Here is a 14,116-nt window from a genome sequence, read left to right as displayed (position 1 = left end):
TATTATCACCCACTCATATTATTGTATTTTAATTTAGCGGATTATTGTTATTATTGCTCGGTTTTAAGTGCATGCTGAAATACTTGAATGTTTTGGTTTTGAAGTGTGATGCTGCCACCTGCAGGTCATGAGAGGGACTGTAGGCCTGTAGGTGACATATTTTCACTCCCTCGTAGCTCTTATCTGCATGCTCATTCTTGGTCAGCGCTCACAGCACTAGCAGATTACCTGCAGAATTTGCCTGTAAAACTGCAGCCAAATCCGCAGCTTTTCTGCTGCACTTTTAGCCAGGTATCCGTATACAGTGAAAGCCTTGTCAATGGGCAAAATCCACATGTGGAATTTCCAAAGAATTTCCTCACACATCCACGGAAAGAAGTGACATCTTCATGCAGGTCTGTGCGAAAATGCATTTTTCTGCAGTGCGGACAAGAAATTGAAAATCGCATCCACTTTGCTGAGGCAGTAATTACTGCAGATTTTCTGTGTGAAGGGTCCGATTGTAAAAACCATGGCACATCACCCCTAAGTGAACATGGCCTGATGGCCTTACAGTGCTGAATCCATGTGCACATCCATGGTAATAACTGCAGAAGGCATCCTGTCCACAGGCGATTTATCAACGCATTTCCTGCGGCGATAATCCAGCTTTGGGGAACGCAGTAAACGCTTTCCATAGAATTACTATGGAAAGCGCAGCCCCGCTGTCCACGAGCAGAGAATCGTAGCGATTCTCTGCTCTCGGGATCTAAATCGCAGCATGCTGTGATTTGCCACAATTCTCCGTGGTGAGCCTATCTGTCAGATAGGCTCAGCGCGGAGACCCGTCAGCTCTCCCCTGCTCCCTGGCGGCGGGTCATGCGGTGGAGATCTGCCGCGGGATATCTCTATGCCCGTGGACAAATAGACGAATTTCTGTCTCGGATTTACAGGCAGAATCCGCTGTGTGACTATAGCCTTAGTGTTTGTGTGTAGCAGGAGATAGCCAGTATGTCTACAACAACTTTTTTTTAGGAAACATTTGCACCCATCCAATTCTGTCGACCCTTGTGTTGAAGAGTGCTAAGCTCTTGCTCACGACCTGAAGGTTGCAAGTTCAATCCCTGCATGGTTCAGGAAGCCTCTTAAACAATGGGACATATTCATTATCTTTTATACTTTAGAGTTGGCACACAAGACAAAGTACCTTTTTTTCCACTTTTATGCCAGGCCCTGCCACTTTTCTAAAAGTGGATGGGCCAGGGAAAAGAGAGCGTGCTATATGTTGGCCATCACATTGACTATAATCTATGCCATTAACTGGCATACATATAGCAGAAACCTGCTCCAGTTTGTAGCTGGCATTGTTTTCTATCTGGCACATGGCGGTACTGCCAGATGTGACAAATGTATTAAAGGGGTTTTGTCATTAGAAAAAAAAAATCAATACTTACCTATTCTTCCCCCGTCAGTCTTCTTACCGCATCTTCCCTTCGCATATCTTCTCCTGGCTCCTCCAGTCCCCCGGGTCACGTCACCTCCATCCAGCCAGATCCTCTTCTTCCTGTTTTGGAGCGTCCATTAGCTGCAGTTCACATCCTGCAGGGCAGTGAATGCTACGAGTGACGTAGAGTCCACTGCCTGGCAGGGAATACCGAATTCTCGTCAGTCTGCTTCATCGTGCATGGGCTATATCTCACCGCTAGTGTTTCATACAGTATATGAAACACTAGCAGCGAGACATTACTCATGCACAGTCGTGCTATAGCAGGCTGCCAAGGATTCAGCATTCCCTGCTAGGCAGTGAACGCTTCGTCACTAGTGACCGGGCACACTGCCCTGCAGGAAGCAGAATGCCGGCAATGTACGCTTCATCACAGGAAGAAGAAGATCCAGACAGCTGGAGGTGAGGTGACCTGGGGGACTGGAGGAGCCAGGAGAAGACCAGTTAGGTGAAGATCTGGTAAGAAGGCTGCATGGGGAGGAATGGGTAAGTATAGAATTATTATTTTTTTTAATAGAGACAAACAGTGCCAGAAAGTACCATACTGTACCTGCATAGACAGAAGCAGTGCTCAGAGTGGCATACATTACCCATATAGAGACCTACAGGACCCAGACTTCCATAGTTTATCCACATAAAGACAACCGGTGCTCAGAGAGTGCTATGCTATGAGCATTGTTGGTCTTGTATGTGGGTAAAGTAGTGACCAGACTGCTATATTTAAAGGGGTTGTCCACTTGGTAATTACTGATAATAGATCGGCAAGGGTCCACCACCTAAAACCTCTATCGATCACCTGTAAGCTGGGCGTTTGGACTCATACACTGAGCTGTTTTTTTGCAGGAAGCAGACAGCTCAGTTCTTACTGCAATGCTCATGAATGCTATTGCAAGCCAAATTCCTATTCGCGTCAATGCCTGTAATACTGAGTCTGGCCACTGCAGTGAGAACAGAGCTGTCTGCTTCCTGCAGAAATCGCCTCCATGCATGAACCCAAAAGCCGATATGAAAGCTAACCAGCAGGGGTCCTAGATGGTGGACCCTCGACGATCTACTATTCAAAGGATAGGCCATCAACAGTTGGAAACTACTGATGGCCTTAGGATGGGCCATCAGTAGTTTCCAACTGGACAAGCCGTTTAACTTTGGTGTTCTTCCCTTCTTACCATTATCAATGATCTCTCCTGCCCTAAACAGAAGTCCTGCTGCCCCCTCTAGCAGAAGATAGTAAAACTAGTTTCTGAGTCCTGATGTTCTCCGACTCTGGGATTCAGCAGGACTGAGGGATATACAGAAAATGAGGGACCGCCGTCCTGCATCCAGGACACTGTAGTGGCATCATCCTGCTGTCTATAATTACCAGCACATTCACAACATACATGTATCTATATAGTCACAGAGCAGCTGCCGCCGCTCATAGGGGGCTTCATGTCAGTACTGTATGGTGCCCAAGCTTGTGATGCCAGGCAGCTGTTTGTGCTGTAATGGCATGTAGTCACCATGGAGATGCAGGGTTAGCCAGGACAGGGCTGATAATACCCACTCATCCACTGGCATGAGTCATATGCAGAAATTAAGGGAGGCGGGTTTGCTGTGTCCCTTGGAAATGGTGCAGCCCACGCTGCCATCAATCAGTGCTGAGTGTGTTTGGTTTGAGTAAGTCGCCGGCATGCAGGTGCACATATGTGTCTTTCAGCAGTCCTATGTAAGATTCTAAATAGATTACAATACATTATACGCGAGTCCTGCCCAATGACAAACCTGACGCTGCTACATCCGGGTGCTTATTATCAGCATGTCTGTGTAAGTGGATGGGGGCATAGCTACAAGTATTCTGCCCAACCTGTGAACAATGAAAAGAGGCACAACTCGACTGGTGCATAAAGCACACCGCCGCAATTTCTTTTTTTTTATACAATTGTCGACACCTCTTTCATACTAAGCCTTACACTTTATGTCCCCCGACAGTAATAGTGGTCCTCAGCCCCCCCCCCAGTAATAGCGGCCCTTAATGACCCCCTCACAGTAATAGTGCCTCTCACTGACCCACTCACAGTAATAATGCTCCTCAGTGACCCCCTCAGAGTAGTAGCGCCTGTCAGTGACCCACTCAAAGTAATAGTGCCCCTTAGTGACCCCCTCACAGTAATAATGCCCTTTAGTGACCCTCTGACATAATAGTGTCCCTAAGTGATCTCCTCACAGTAATAGGTTCCCTCAGAGACTCTCTCACAGTAACAGTGCCCTTTAGTGACCCCCTCTCTTAGGGACACTACTATGTGATCTCCTCACAGAAATAGCGCCCGTCAGTGACCCCCTTACAATAAGAGTGCCCCTCAGTGACCCGTTCACAGCAATAATGCCTTTGAGTGACCCTCTCATTGTAATAGTTCCCCTCAGTGTCCCCCTCACAGTAATAGTGGTCTTTAATGACCCCTCACAGTAATAATGCTCCTCAGTGACCGACTCACAGTAATAGCACTCTTTAGTGACCCCCTCATAGTAATAGTGCCTATCAGTTACTCCCTCACAATAATAGTGCCCCTCAGTGACACCTCACAGTAATAATACCCTTTAGTGACCCCCTCACATAATAGCGCCCCTCAGTGACCCCCTCACAATAGTAGTTCCCCTCAGTGACCCCTCACAGTAATAGTGCCCCTCAGTGACCCCCTCACAATAGTAGTGCCCCTCAGTGACCCCTCACAGTAGTAGTGCCCCTCAGTGACCCCTCACAGTAGTAGTGCCCCTCAGTGACCCCTCACAGTAGTAGTGCCCCTCAGCGACCCCTTGCTGTATGTCACGGTGGGTAGCGAGACATAGAGCAGGCTTCCCAGGACAGCGGGACAGATTCCCAAATTCAGGACTGTCCCGATGAATCCGGGACAGTTGAGAGGCCTGGCTATAGGTAGTACAGAGATAGCAATTACATCTGGTGCGGTATCTCCTAGCATCCCAGTTGTTTGAAGTTCAGACTCAATGGGGGTCTAGTGTATGCAAATGTGCAAAAGTTGGTTTTTCTTGGATGATTTGTGGGTATTCCTGGGCGTATCAGCGCCATCACTTAAAATGTCCTATGAATGGTGTCTCAAATGCTGGGTGGTATGCCCTTAAGTATCACCTACCACTGCTATAGGGCCCAGGATGACACCTATAGAACGCTATACTGTACATATTATATAGGTGTAAGTAAATGTGCGTCCTTATTCACACACTTATTTATTCTTCTGTCCGCAGCTTCGCTGTTCATCATCGCCATGCTGCTGGGAAGCCTCAATAGCTGCTGTAACCCCTGGATCTACATGTTGTTCACCGGTCACCTCTTCCACGACCTCCTGCAAAGCTCCCTGTGCTGCTCCACTGAGTACCTGAAGTCCAGGCAGCAGGGGAGCGATGTGAGCGCCAGCAGGAAGAGCAACTCCTCAACCTTTGTGCTGAGCCGCAAGAGTTCAAGCCAGAAGAGTATCGCACAGCCATCCACAGTGTGAACGACCCCCTAAAAGAGACGCAGTGCATTCTGGGAAGACCCCGGAATCCATAGTGGACACCAGTCTAAAATCATGGGAAGGACTGAGATCTGCAGATTAACCTGAATGCTACAACACATGGAGGCCATGTGTGTGAGGCGGGCCAAGCTGTGCCCCTTTTTTACTTAAACGGGTCTGCTAAGAGTTAGGAAGCCTTTTTGATGCCTTTAATGACTCTCACTAAATTGATTCCCCCTGATTACATATTGAGAGGATAGAGGACATACTTCCCAGAGACAAGATGTGGTGCAGCGCCAATCCCTGCAAATCAGCAGTGCTCCATCCTCCTCATCTTGCTGTTGCTGATTTGCAGGGATCACGTGCTGCAACCCCTCCACACCTCAAATAAGTGCCCTAAGTGCCCCAATGACTTAAAGGGCCCATCTGGTTTGATATAAATGCGCCTTTCTCATATACTTTGTCTTCCAATTCTGCAACACTTGCAAGATCTCTGCTTGCTGTCACAGAATGGGAGTACATCATAATAAGCACTGAAAAGCTGGGTGAGCAAGATTTGGTCAGGACAGGTCTTCAGCTTGGGAATACTTTTTTCCAGTCCCTGACAACCAGCAGAGATGCTTGAGGAATTGAAACACAGAGGGCTTCATCTATTAAAGGGGTTTTCCAGGGAAATACTACTGATGACCTATCCCCAGGATAGGTCATCAATAGTTGATTGGCTGAGGTCTGCTGCTTGGGACCCCGACCGATCAGCTGTGCAGGCGCATGCTGTCAGCGCCGCAAATACACAGAGGTCGGCGCAGAAGCCTCTGCGCCGACCTCCATGTAGTGGCCGGTGCTTGTAATTGCAGGCACGGCTCCCATGGATTCTCTTCACACGCGATCTTGCGATGCACAGAAATCATGCGTGAAAATTGCCCATGTAAGTCCACCCTTAATGTGCAGCCGACAGAAGAAGCGCCTATAATATTAGGAGTCACATAGTTTATAATATATGAGATGCATCTCAGGCTCCTCATGCGCCAAAGGAAATCTACGTAGCTGGAGAAGAATTTGGCTATAATTCCTGCTAGTTTTTGGCATAAATTATAGTAAATGTAATGGGCCGCCGGGACCACCCCCCTCCCGCTGAGCTCCGCCTGCTTTTTTAAAAAGTGGTAAGGCTGGCATAAAACGCAAAAGGTCACAATTTTTGTGCAAGGAAACACCATTTGCCCCCAAATTGCGACTTTTTGACGACGTAATTTTGGTGCAGCCCCCTGTGATAGATTACCCCCAAAGTATTACAGAGTTCCAACATGTTTCATCCCAGAACAAGCTTTATTTACATAAGAAGTGACAATCCTCGTCGTTTTCCGAAGATGCCTGAGCGAGACTGCGGCCGAAGGTGGAATTCGCCTTTAAATCACAAGTTATAGAGGGGTACATAGGAATACGGTTTCTATAATGTGACTTTTGGGGGCCGTCCTCTGATTTACACAACTAATGCGACCTTTGTTCCCCGTGACTCTCCCACCTGAAAGTCTCTCAGTGACACTTTCCACGCAATTCATCATCAATCTTTGTGTAAAAATGCTAAAATTCTAATTTTTGTATAAACCCCCCCACCACCTTTCTCCACAGGCCGCAGTATTACTTTATTCTTCTGAGCGCTGGCGGCGCCTGCTGCATTACCTGATTGTTAACTCTCAGAGGGATAATCCAGTCAGATTATAATTCCAATAGCAACCAGTCCGACCATTGCTGCAAACCAACATTAGAAAGCTGAAATATATTTGGTTGCTATTGGCAACAGCAGTTACTTCATAGGCCCCTTGTGTGGAAATCCGTGCAGGAGAGCTGTTGCCATTGGCAACCAGTCAGGTCGCTGCTTTCATTTTGTAGCCTGGAGTGACAAAAATAAAAGCTGAAATCTGATTGGTTGCTATGGGCGGCACCAGTGATTTCATAGGCCTCTCATGTGTAGCAACCAATCATGTGGGTAGTTTGATTTGCTATCTGTATGGACAAACATAAAAGCCGTCTTCTGATTGGTTGCTATGGGCAAGACATTTGATTCTATAGGCCCTCAGGAAAGAAAACTAGTTCACACAACCAATCAGGTGACAAGATTTTCTAACCTGCAATGGCCGAATGTGAGCTGTGATCTGATTGGACGCTGACCTGCGCTTTGTTTTATTCTCGTAGCGTCGCCTCGTCACTGTGCGCTGTTGCTTCATGCGGCTTCCACCAAACGCTGACACAAATCCCGCTATCCGCATAGAATATCCTTCTCTGTGTGTATAAACTCTGTATCCGTGTATTTTGTTCTGTGGGGAGGGTGTGCGGCTGTGAACCTGTAAAGTATCCACACTATGGGGGCGGCCATTTTGAGGCAATATTCCTCATAGGGCTAACGACGACAGTTACGCTGCTTGTAAATTAGTAAACTGCATTCTCGTCAGTATTCAGCTTACAAAATGGCCGCTTCCAGAGCGTCTGAAGATCGATTTAAAAAACTGCAATGAAGCGCTTTCCGATAACGTTCTGGTCAGCGATGAATAAGGGGCCGGGAGGGGAGCTCCCTCAGACGCAGCGTGCCGCAAACAGAATATTTTTATAGAGGAAACACTTGTCCGTCATTTACAGATCACTGACTTATTCTGAGAGGTTTATTTTCTGTCTTGTACATAAAAAAATGAGAAATCAGATCTATAATAAAACGTCGTCTTTACCACCAGACGTGTGTGATTTCCTTATTTGTGTATCTCCTAGAAGGGGCTGCAGGTGGAATACGTGAAGGAGAGATATCACGGGATGGGGGGTCCGTCACAAGTTGGCGCATTATAGGGTTACACTGACTGGCAATGTATGCGCCGGCATTTGCTAACACTATATGGGGTCACTGACTGGGAGTGTTTGAAGGGGGTCATTTACTAACATTATATGGGGGTATACTGACTGGCAGTGTATGGGGGGGGGTGTCATTTACTAACATTATATGGGGGTACACTGACTGGCAGTGTATGGAGGGGGTCATTTACTAACATTATATGGGGGTATACTGACTGACAGTGTATGGGGTGTCATTTTCTAACACTATATGGGGGTACACTGACTGGCAGTGTATGGAGGGGGTCATTTACTAACATTATATGGGGGTAGGCTGACTGGCAGTGTATGGAGGGGGTCATTTACTAACATTATATGGGGGTATACTGACTGGCAGTGTATGGAGGGGGTCATTTACTAACATTATATGGGGGTATACTGACTGACAGTGTATGGGGGGGTGTAATTTACTAACACTATATGCGGGTACACTGACTAGCAGTGTATGGGTGCGTCATTTACTAACACTATATGGGGGTACACTGGTAATGTATGGGGGGTCATTTGCTAACACTATATGGAGGTCATTGACTGGGAGTGTATGGAGGGGGTCATTTACTAACATTATATGGGGGTATACTGACTGACAGTGTATGGGGTGTCATTTTCTAACACTATATGGGGGTACACTGACTGGCAGTGTATGGAGGGGGTCATTTACTAACATTATATGGGGGTAGGCTGACTGGCAGTGTATGGAGGGGGTCATTTACTAACATTATATGGGGGTATACTGACTGGCAGTGTATGGAGGGGGTCATTTACTAACATTATATGGGGGTATACTGACTGACAGTGTATGGGGGGGGTGTAATTTACTAACACTATATGCGGGTACACTGGTAATGTATGGGGGGTCATTTACTAACACTATATGGGGATATATTGACTGGTAATGTATAAGAGGGTCATTTACTAACACTATATGGGGGTGCACTGACTGGCAATGTATAGTGGGTCATTTACTAACACTATATGGGGGTACACTGACTGGCAATGTATGGGGGAGGGTCATTTACTAACACTATATGGGGGTACACTGACTGGCAATGTATAGTGGGTCATTTACTAACACTATATGGGGGTACACTGACTGGCAATGTATGGGGGAGGGTCATTTACTAACACTATATGGGGGTACACTGACTGGCAATGTATGGGGGTGTCATTTACTAAAACTATATAGGGGTGCACTGACTGGCAATGTATGGGGGGTGTCATTTACTAACACTAAATGGTACACTGGCAATGTATGGGGGGTCATTTACTAACACTATATGGGGGTACACTGACTGGCAATGTATGGGAGGGTCATTTACTAACACTATATGGGGGTATACTGAATGGTAATGTATGAAAGGGTAATTTACTAACACTATATGGGGGTACACTGACTGGTAATGTATGGGAGGGTCATTTACTAACACTATATGGGGATACACTGACTGGCAATGTATGGGGGGTCATTTACTAACACTATATGGGGGTCACTGACTGGTAATGTATGAAAGGGTCATTTACTAACACTATATGGGGGTATACTGACTGGCAATGTATGAAAGGGTCATTTACTAACACTATATGGGGGTACACTGATTGGCAATGTATCGGGGTATCATTTACTAACACTATATGGGGGTACACTGACTGGCAATGTATTGGGGTGTCATTTACTAACACTATATGGGGGTACACTGACTAGCAATGTATGTGGGGTCATTTACTAACACTATATGGGGGTATACTGACTGGCAGTTAATGGAGGGGGTCATTTACTAGCACTATATGGGTGTATACTGACTGGCAGTGTATGGAGGGGGGGAAGGTCACTGATTATGTAAATACTGATGTCTGACCTCCCAACTAGACCAGCATTCTCCTCTCCTGAAATACTCGGTGCTGCTGAGGACCCTGCTTTATCCACTACGTAGCTCTTTCAGTATGTGATCTCGTATGAGCGCACTCCTTCTTTCCTTAAATACTCTGTACTGCTGGTAAGATCCTAGTGCTTTTACACAAAGCACAATTGATGTCAATATCCACAGCAAATTCTGCAGCAAAAACTGTATCAAAGTCCACGCCATTGGTGCAGATTGTGCTGCAGAATTTCCAGCGGGTCCGCAGCAGACCTTACCTCCACCCCATCCCTCCCATTGCAAACAGTGGTGAGGGACAGAGAGGGAGTGGGAGCTCAGCTGGGCGTGAAAACCCAACTGAGATACGTCCATGTGAATAAGCCCTAATGCTGATGTAAGGCCTTATTCACATGGGCGTAATTCTCCTTGTGCTGCCCGTGTAATCAGCGGACGGCACACAGACCCACAATAACTGGCTAGGCTATTTACACAAGCAATTTCTTACAAAGACTGTTGGTCCGTGTGAAAAAAAAATTGCAGTATGTGCTATTCTGGTCCAATTTCACGGACGCGACTAGACCATGCAATGTAACAGATGCATGATAATTGGTATCACTGCGCTGTCTGATGTTTTCTACATCTGATTTTTCCCGATGCCCTCTATGCCCTCATTACCTTAAATACTCAGTACTGCTGTGAGCCTGCTCCTTCCTCTGTATCACTTGTGTCTACATTCCCCTGTTCGGCTGTGGGCCCAGTACCCGGCAGACAGTGCCCATTTGCCCAGCCTCAGTCCTCTCAGCCTTCCCCGGAAGGAGCATTGTTGGTATACTGTTCACATAACAGGTGTTGCCGTATCATCCATTTTGTCGCTCTCATTAGACGTTCAGGTCTTATAATTTTTACATTGTGTTTTAGCTGTAAAATCAATTTTCTCTCCGCCATCTACAAATGAAGAAAAACCTTTCTGAACTCATCTCATTATCTCCAGACGGAGGGGCAGCGAGAAGAATACACGCTCTCTGGCAGCCAATTACAGCAGTTCTTCAAATAAAACCCATTTTCTATTCTTCTATTGTAGATTGAGCAAATTGTGGACGCTGACGTGAAGGAACAGAAGGAATAAGGAAAAGCATCATTGCAAAGTTAGGATACATTATAATTGTGGAGAAAAACGTCTCTGCGCGGAAATGCAGCTCCACCAGCTGCAAAAACTATCTCCGTAATTAACTTAATAACATTCTCATCACCCGTTCTGCTGGGTTCACTGATATTTTTAGTTGCTTTTGCTGTGTAGAAAAATATCTGTTACTACATGGAAACTATCAACAAGTAGGCGAGCTATCCAACATGTAGATTATATCAAAGAATGGTAGAGCTGGAAAGAACCCTCTAGGGTCATCGGGTCCAACCCCCTGCTCAGTGCAGGATTCACTAAATCATCCCAGACAGATGTCTGTCCAGCCTTTGTTTGAACACTTCCATTGAAGGAGAAACCCCCACGTCCTGTGGCAACCTGTTCCACTCAATCACCTTCACTGTCTAATATCTGATTTCTGTCTCCTCCCTTTTAGTTTCATCCCATTGCTTCTAGTCTTTCCTTGTACAAATGAGAATAGGGCTGATTCTTCTGCACTGTGACAACCCTTCAAATATTTGTAGACGGCTATTAAGTCTCCTCTCAACCTTCTTTTTTGCAAGCTGAACATTCTCAGATCTTTTACACGTTCCTCATAGGACATGATTTGCAGACCGCTCACCATCCTGGTAGCTCTTCTCTGAACTTGCCTCAGTTTGACGATGTCTTTTTTAAATTGGGGTGCCCAGAACTGGACAAATGAGGTCTGACTAAGGGCAGGTTCACACAAGAGTAATTTCATCGCGTAAACGGAGTCAATGAAAGTACATTGATTTTCTTTGCTCCATTCACACTTGCGTATACAAATTGCATATAATATCCACGCAAAAAAGAATGCAGCATGTTAGCACGTTCTATTTTACAGTGTATTACGTGCCATAGAGCCCTATTGTTCTTTATAGGCATGTAATAAACATACGCAATTACATTGCATTTGTACGGTGTTTATATGCAACGTCGTTAAGCAGCAGAGCAGGAAATTAAAAAAAATTAAACTAAGCAGACTGCACATGAAAGCATGTGTGAGATAAAGTGTCATGCTCAGTGCAAAATCACTGCCATACGCAGCAATATGTCTGCTCACTGCCGGCTCACACAGTGGTAAAACTCAGCGTTACATACGCAGTGGTTTAGCAAACGTTCATGTAAGCCCAGCCTCAGGGCTCTTTCACACGGCCCATAGGCGTTTTTACGTGCGTCTACCGGCGCCGTAAGAACGCATAAACGGGCACACAAATCTAACGTTTGTGCGCCCGTTCAGACAGCACAGTCATATACGCCGAGGCCGCAATGCCGTTGAGTGTGGGGAGACGGCTTAGATGTCTCCCCCTTCCTTCCCCCTCGCCGGCTCACCTCCTCTCTCCTCCCTCCGGCTGTTTGCAATGGTAAGGAGTGGGACGTGGGCAGAGCTAAGCTCCAGCCCCCTCCATGCCCCTTGTCCGAAGTCAGCAGTGTGATGGAACGGGGCGGAGCTTAGCTCCACCCCCTCCCATTGCAAACAGCCGAAGAGGAGGAGAGAAGGGGGAAGTAGTTGAGCAGTCACGCTGCTAAACTCCCTCCCACCTCCCTTCTCTGGCCGCTGTCATTGGCTCCCATGGGAGCCCATGCAGTGGCCGACGTATTCCGTCTGGAAAGATAGTTCCAGGACTATCTTTCCGGCCCGGTGTAAAAGCACCTGGCACTATATTGGTCTGGCCAGGCGCTTTTACGCCACGGGAATTCAGCTATGTGATGTGATAAATTAGAATCCAATGCATCAGATTGTAGCAAATATCGTCCGGCTGTGAAAACGGCCCTCAGGAAGAGTAGACAGCGATAATTACCTCACATGATCTAGACTCTATGCTTCTCTTAATACATCCCAGAATTGTGTTTGCCTTTTTGCTGCTGCATTACACTGTTGACTCATGTTCAGCCTGTCATCTACTAGTAAACCCAAGTTTTTTTCACATGTGCTGATGCTTAGCTCAATATCTCCCATTCTGTATGTGCTTTTTTCATTTTTCTTGCCCAGATGTAGGACTTTGCATTTCTCCCTGCTAAATACCATTCTGTTAGACACCGCCCACTGTTCAAGCTTGTTTGGATCTTGTTGAATCCTCTCTCTCTTCTCTAGTGTTAGCCAACCCTCCTAGTTTTTTGTCTTTCACAAAATTTCCCCTTAATCCCCTCATCAAGAATGATTTATAAAAATGTTGAACAACACTGGGCCCAGAACAGAGGCTTGCAGTAAACCACTTGACTGATTCTTCTAGTTGAATGTGCAGCCATATATAACCTCAATGCATCTTCTTTGAGAAAACACACCAGATGTTTGCAGGATGAATGGTGGAAAATACCAGCTGAAGTGTATCAGACATTAGTAGAAAGTATGCCACATAGAGTATCCGACATCATTAGGGTCAAATAAGTCCCACTAAGTATTAACAAATGGAAATATATACTACTTTTCATTCTTCCTCGGGTGTCCATTTACTTTTGGTAAGATAGTGTATTATTAGCTAATAGAGATGAGCGAACGTACTCGGTAAGGGCGATTTCGCAATCGAGCACCGCGATTTTCAAATACTTCACTACTCGGGTGAAAAGTACTCGGGTGCGCTGTGGGGCGGGGGGTTGCAGAGGGGAGTGGGGGATAGCAGCGGGGAACAGGGGGGAGCCCTCTCTCTCTCCCTCTCCCCCCCACTCCCCGCTGCAACCCCCCGCTCACCCACAGCGCACCCGAGTACTTTTCACCCGAGTAGTGAAGTACTCGAAAATCGCGGTGCTCGATTGCGAAATCGCCCTTACCGAGTACGTTCGCTCATCTCTAGTAGCTATGCATCGCCTCACATGGGATGACTTGTGTCAATAAGTTGACACAAGTCATTACAAGTTTACAAATATCTGAAAGGCTCTCACAGTGCAGAGGGATCAGCCCTATTCTCATTTGCACAAGGAAAGACTAGAAGCAATGGGATGAAACTGAAAGGGAGGAGACACGGATTAGATATTACAAAAACCTTTCAGACAGTGAGGGTGATCAATGAGTAGAACAAGTTACCACGGGAGGTGATGGCCCATCATAACAAGAAAAATACAGACGACCATTTTCATCTTGCAAGCATCCAATAGCATCTTTGACTTTTCTTTTGCTTTTGACATGCCCCCAAATCCTTTTTTATTGCTTTTGTCCTCTGTTGCAAGCCTCAATTCATTATTAGCTTTAGCTTTTCTGACACTTGCCCTACAGTTTCTGCAGACCCCATTATATTATTCTTTAGATATTCCCCCCTCTTTC

General features: G+C 46.3%; 1 protein-coding gene across 1 annotated transcript in view; it reads left to right on the top strand.

Moving 5' to 3' along the window:
- Positions 1 to 7,690, top strand: part of OXTR (oxytocin receptor) — a 44,229-nt gene extending 36,539 nt beyond the window's left edge. The window contains exon 2 of the mRNA XM_066596981.1: positions 4,721 to 7,690. Coding sequence (XP_066453078.1) covers positions 4,721 to 4,971 — 251 coding nt within the window. The 3' untranslated portion in view covers positions 4,972 to 7,690. The remainder of the gene's footprint in view (positions 1 to 4,720) is intronic.
- Positions 7,691 to 14,116: the final 6,426 nt, after the last annotated feature.

The sequence above is a fragment of the Eleutherodactylus coqui genome, chromosome 3, assembly GCF_035609145.1.
Source record: "Eleutherodactylus coqui strain aEleCoq1 chromosome 3, aEleCoq1.hap1, whole genome shotgun sequence".
NCBI classification, from domain to species: Eukaryota; Metazoa; Chordata; class Amphibia; order Anura; family Eleutherodactylidae; genus Eleutherodactylus; species Eleutherodactylus coqui.
Note: the sequence above shows the minus strand (reverse complement) of the source record. Positions and strands in the feature narration are given on the sequence as shown.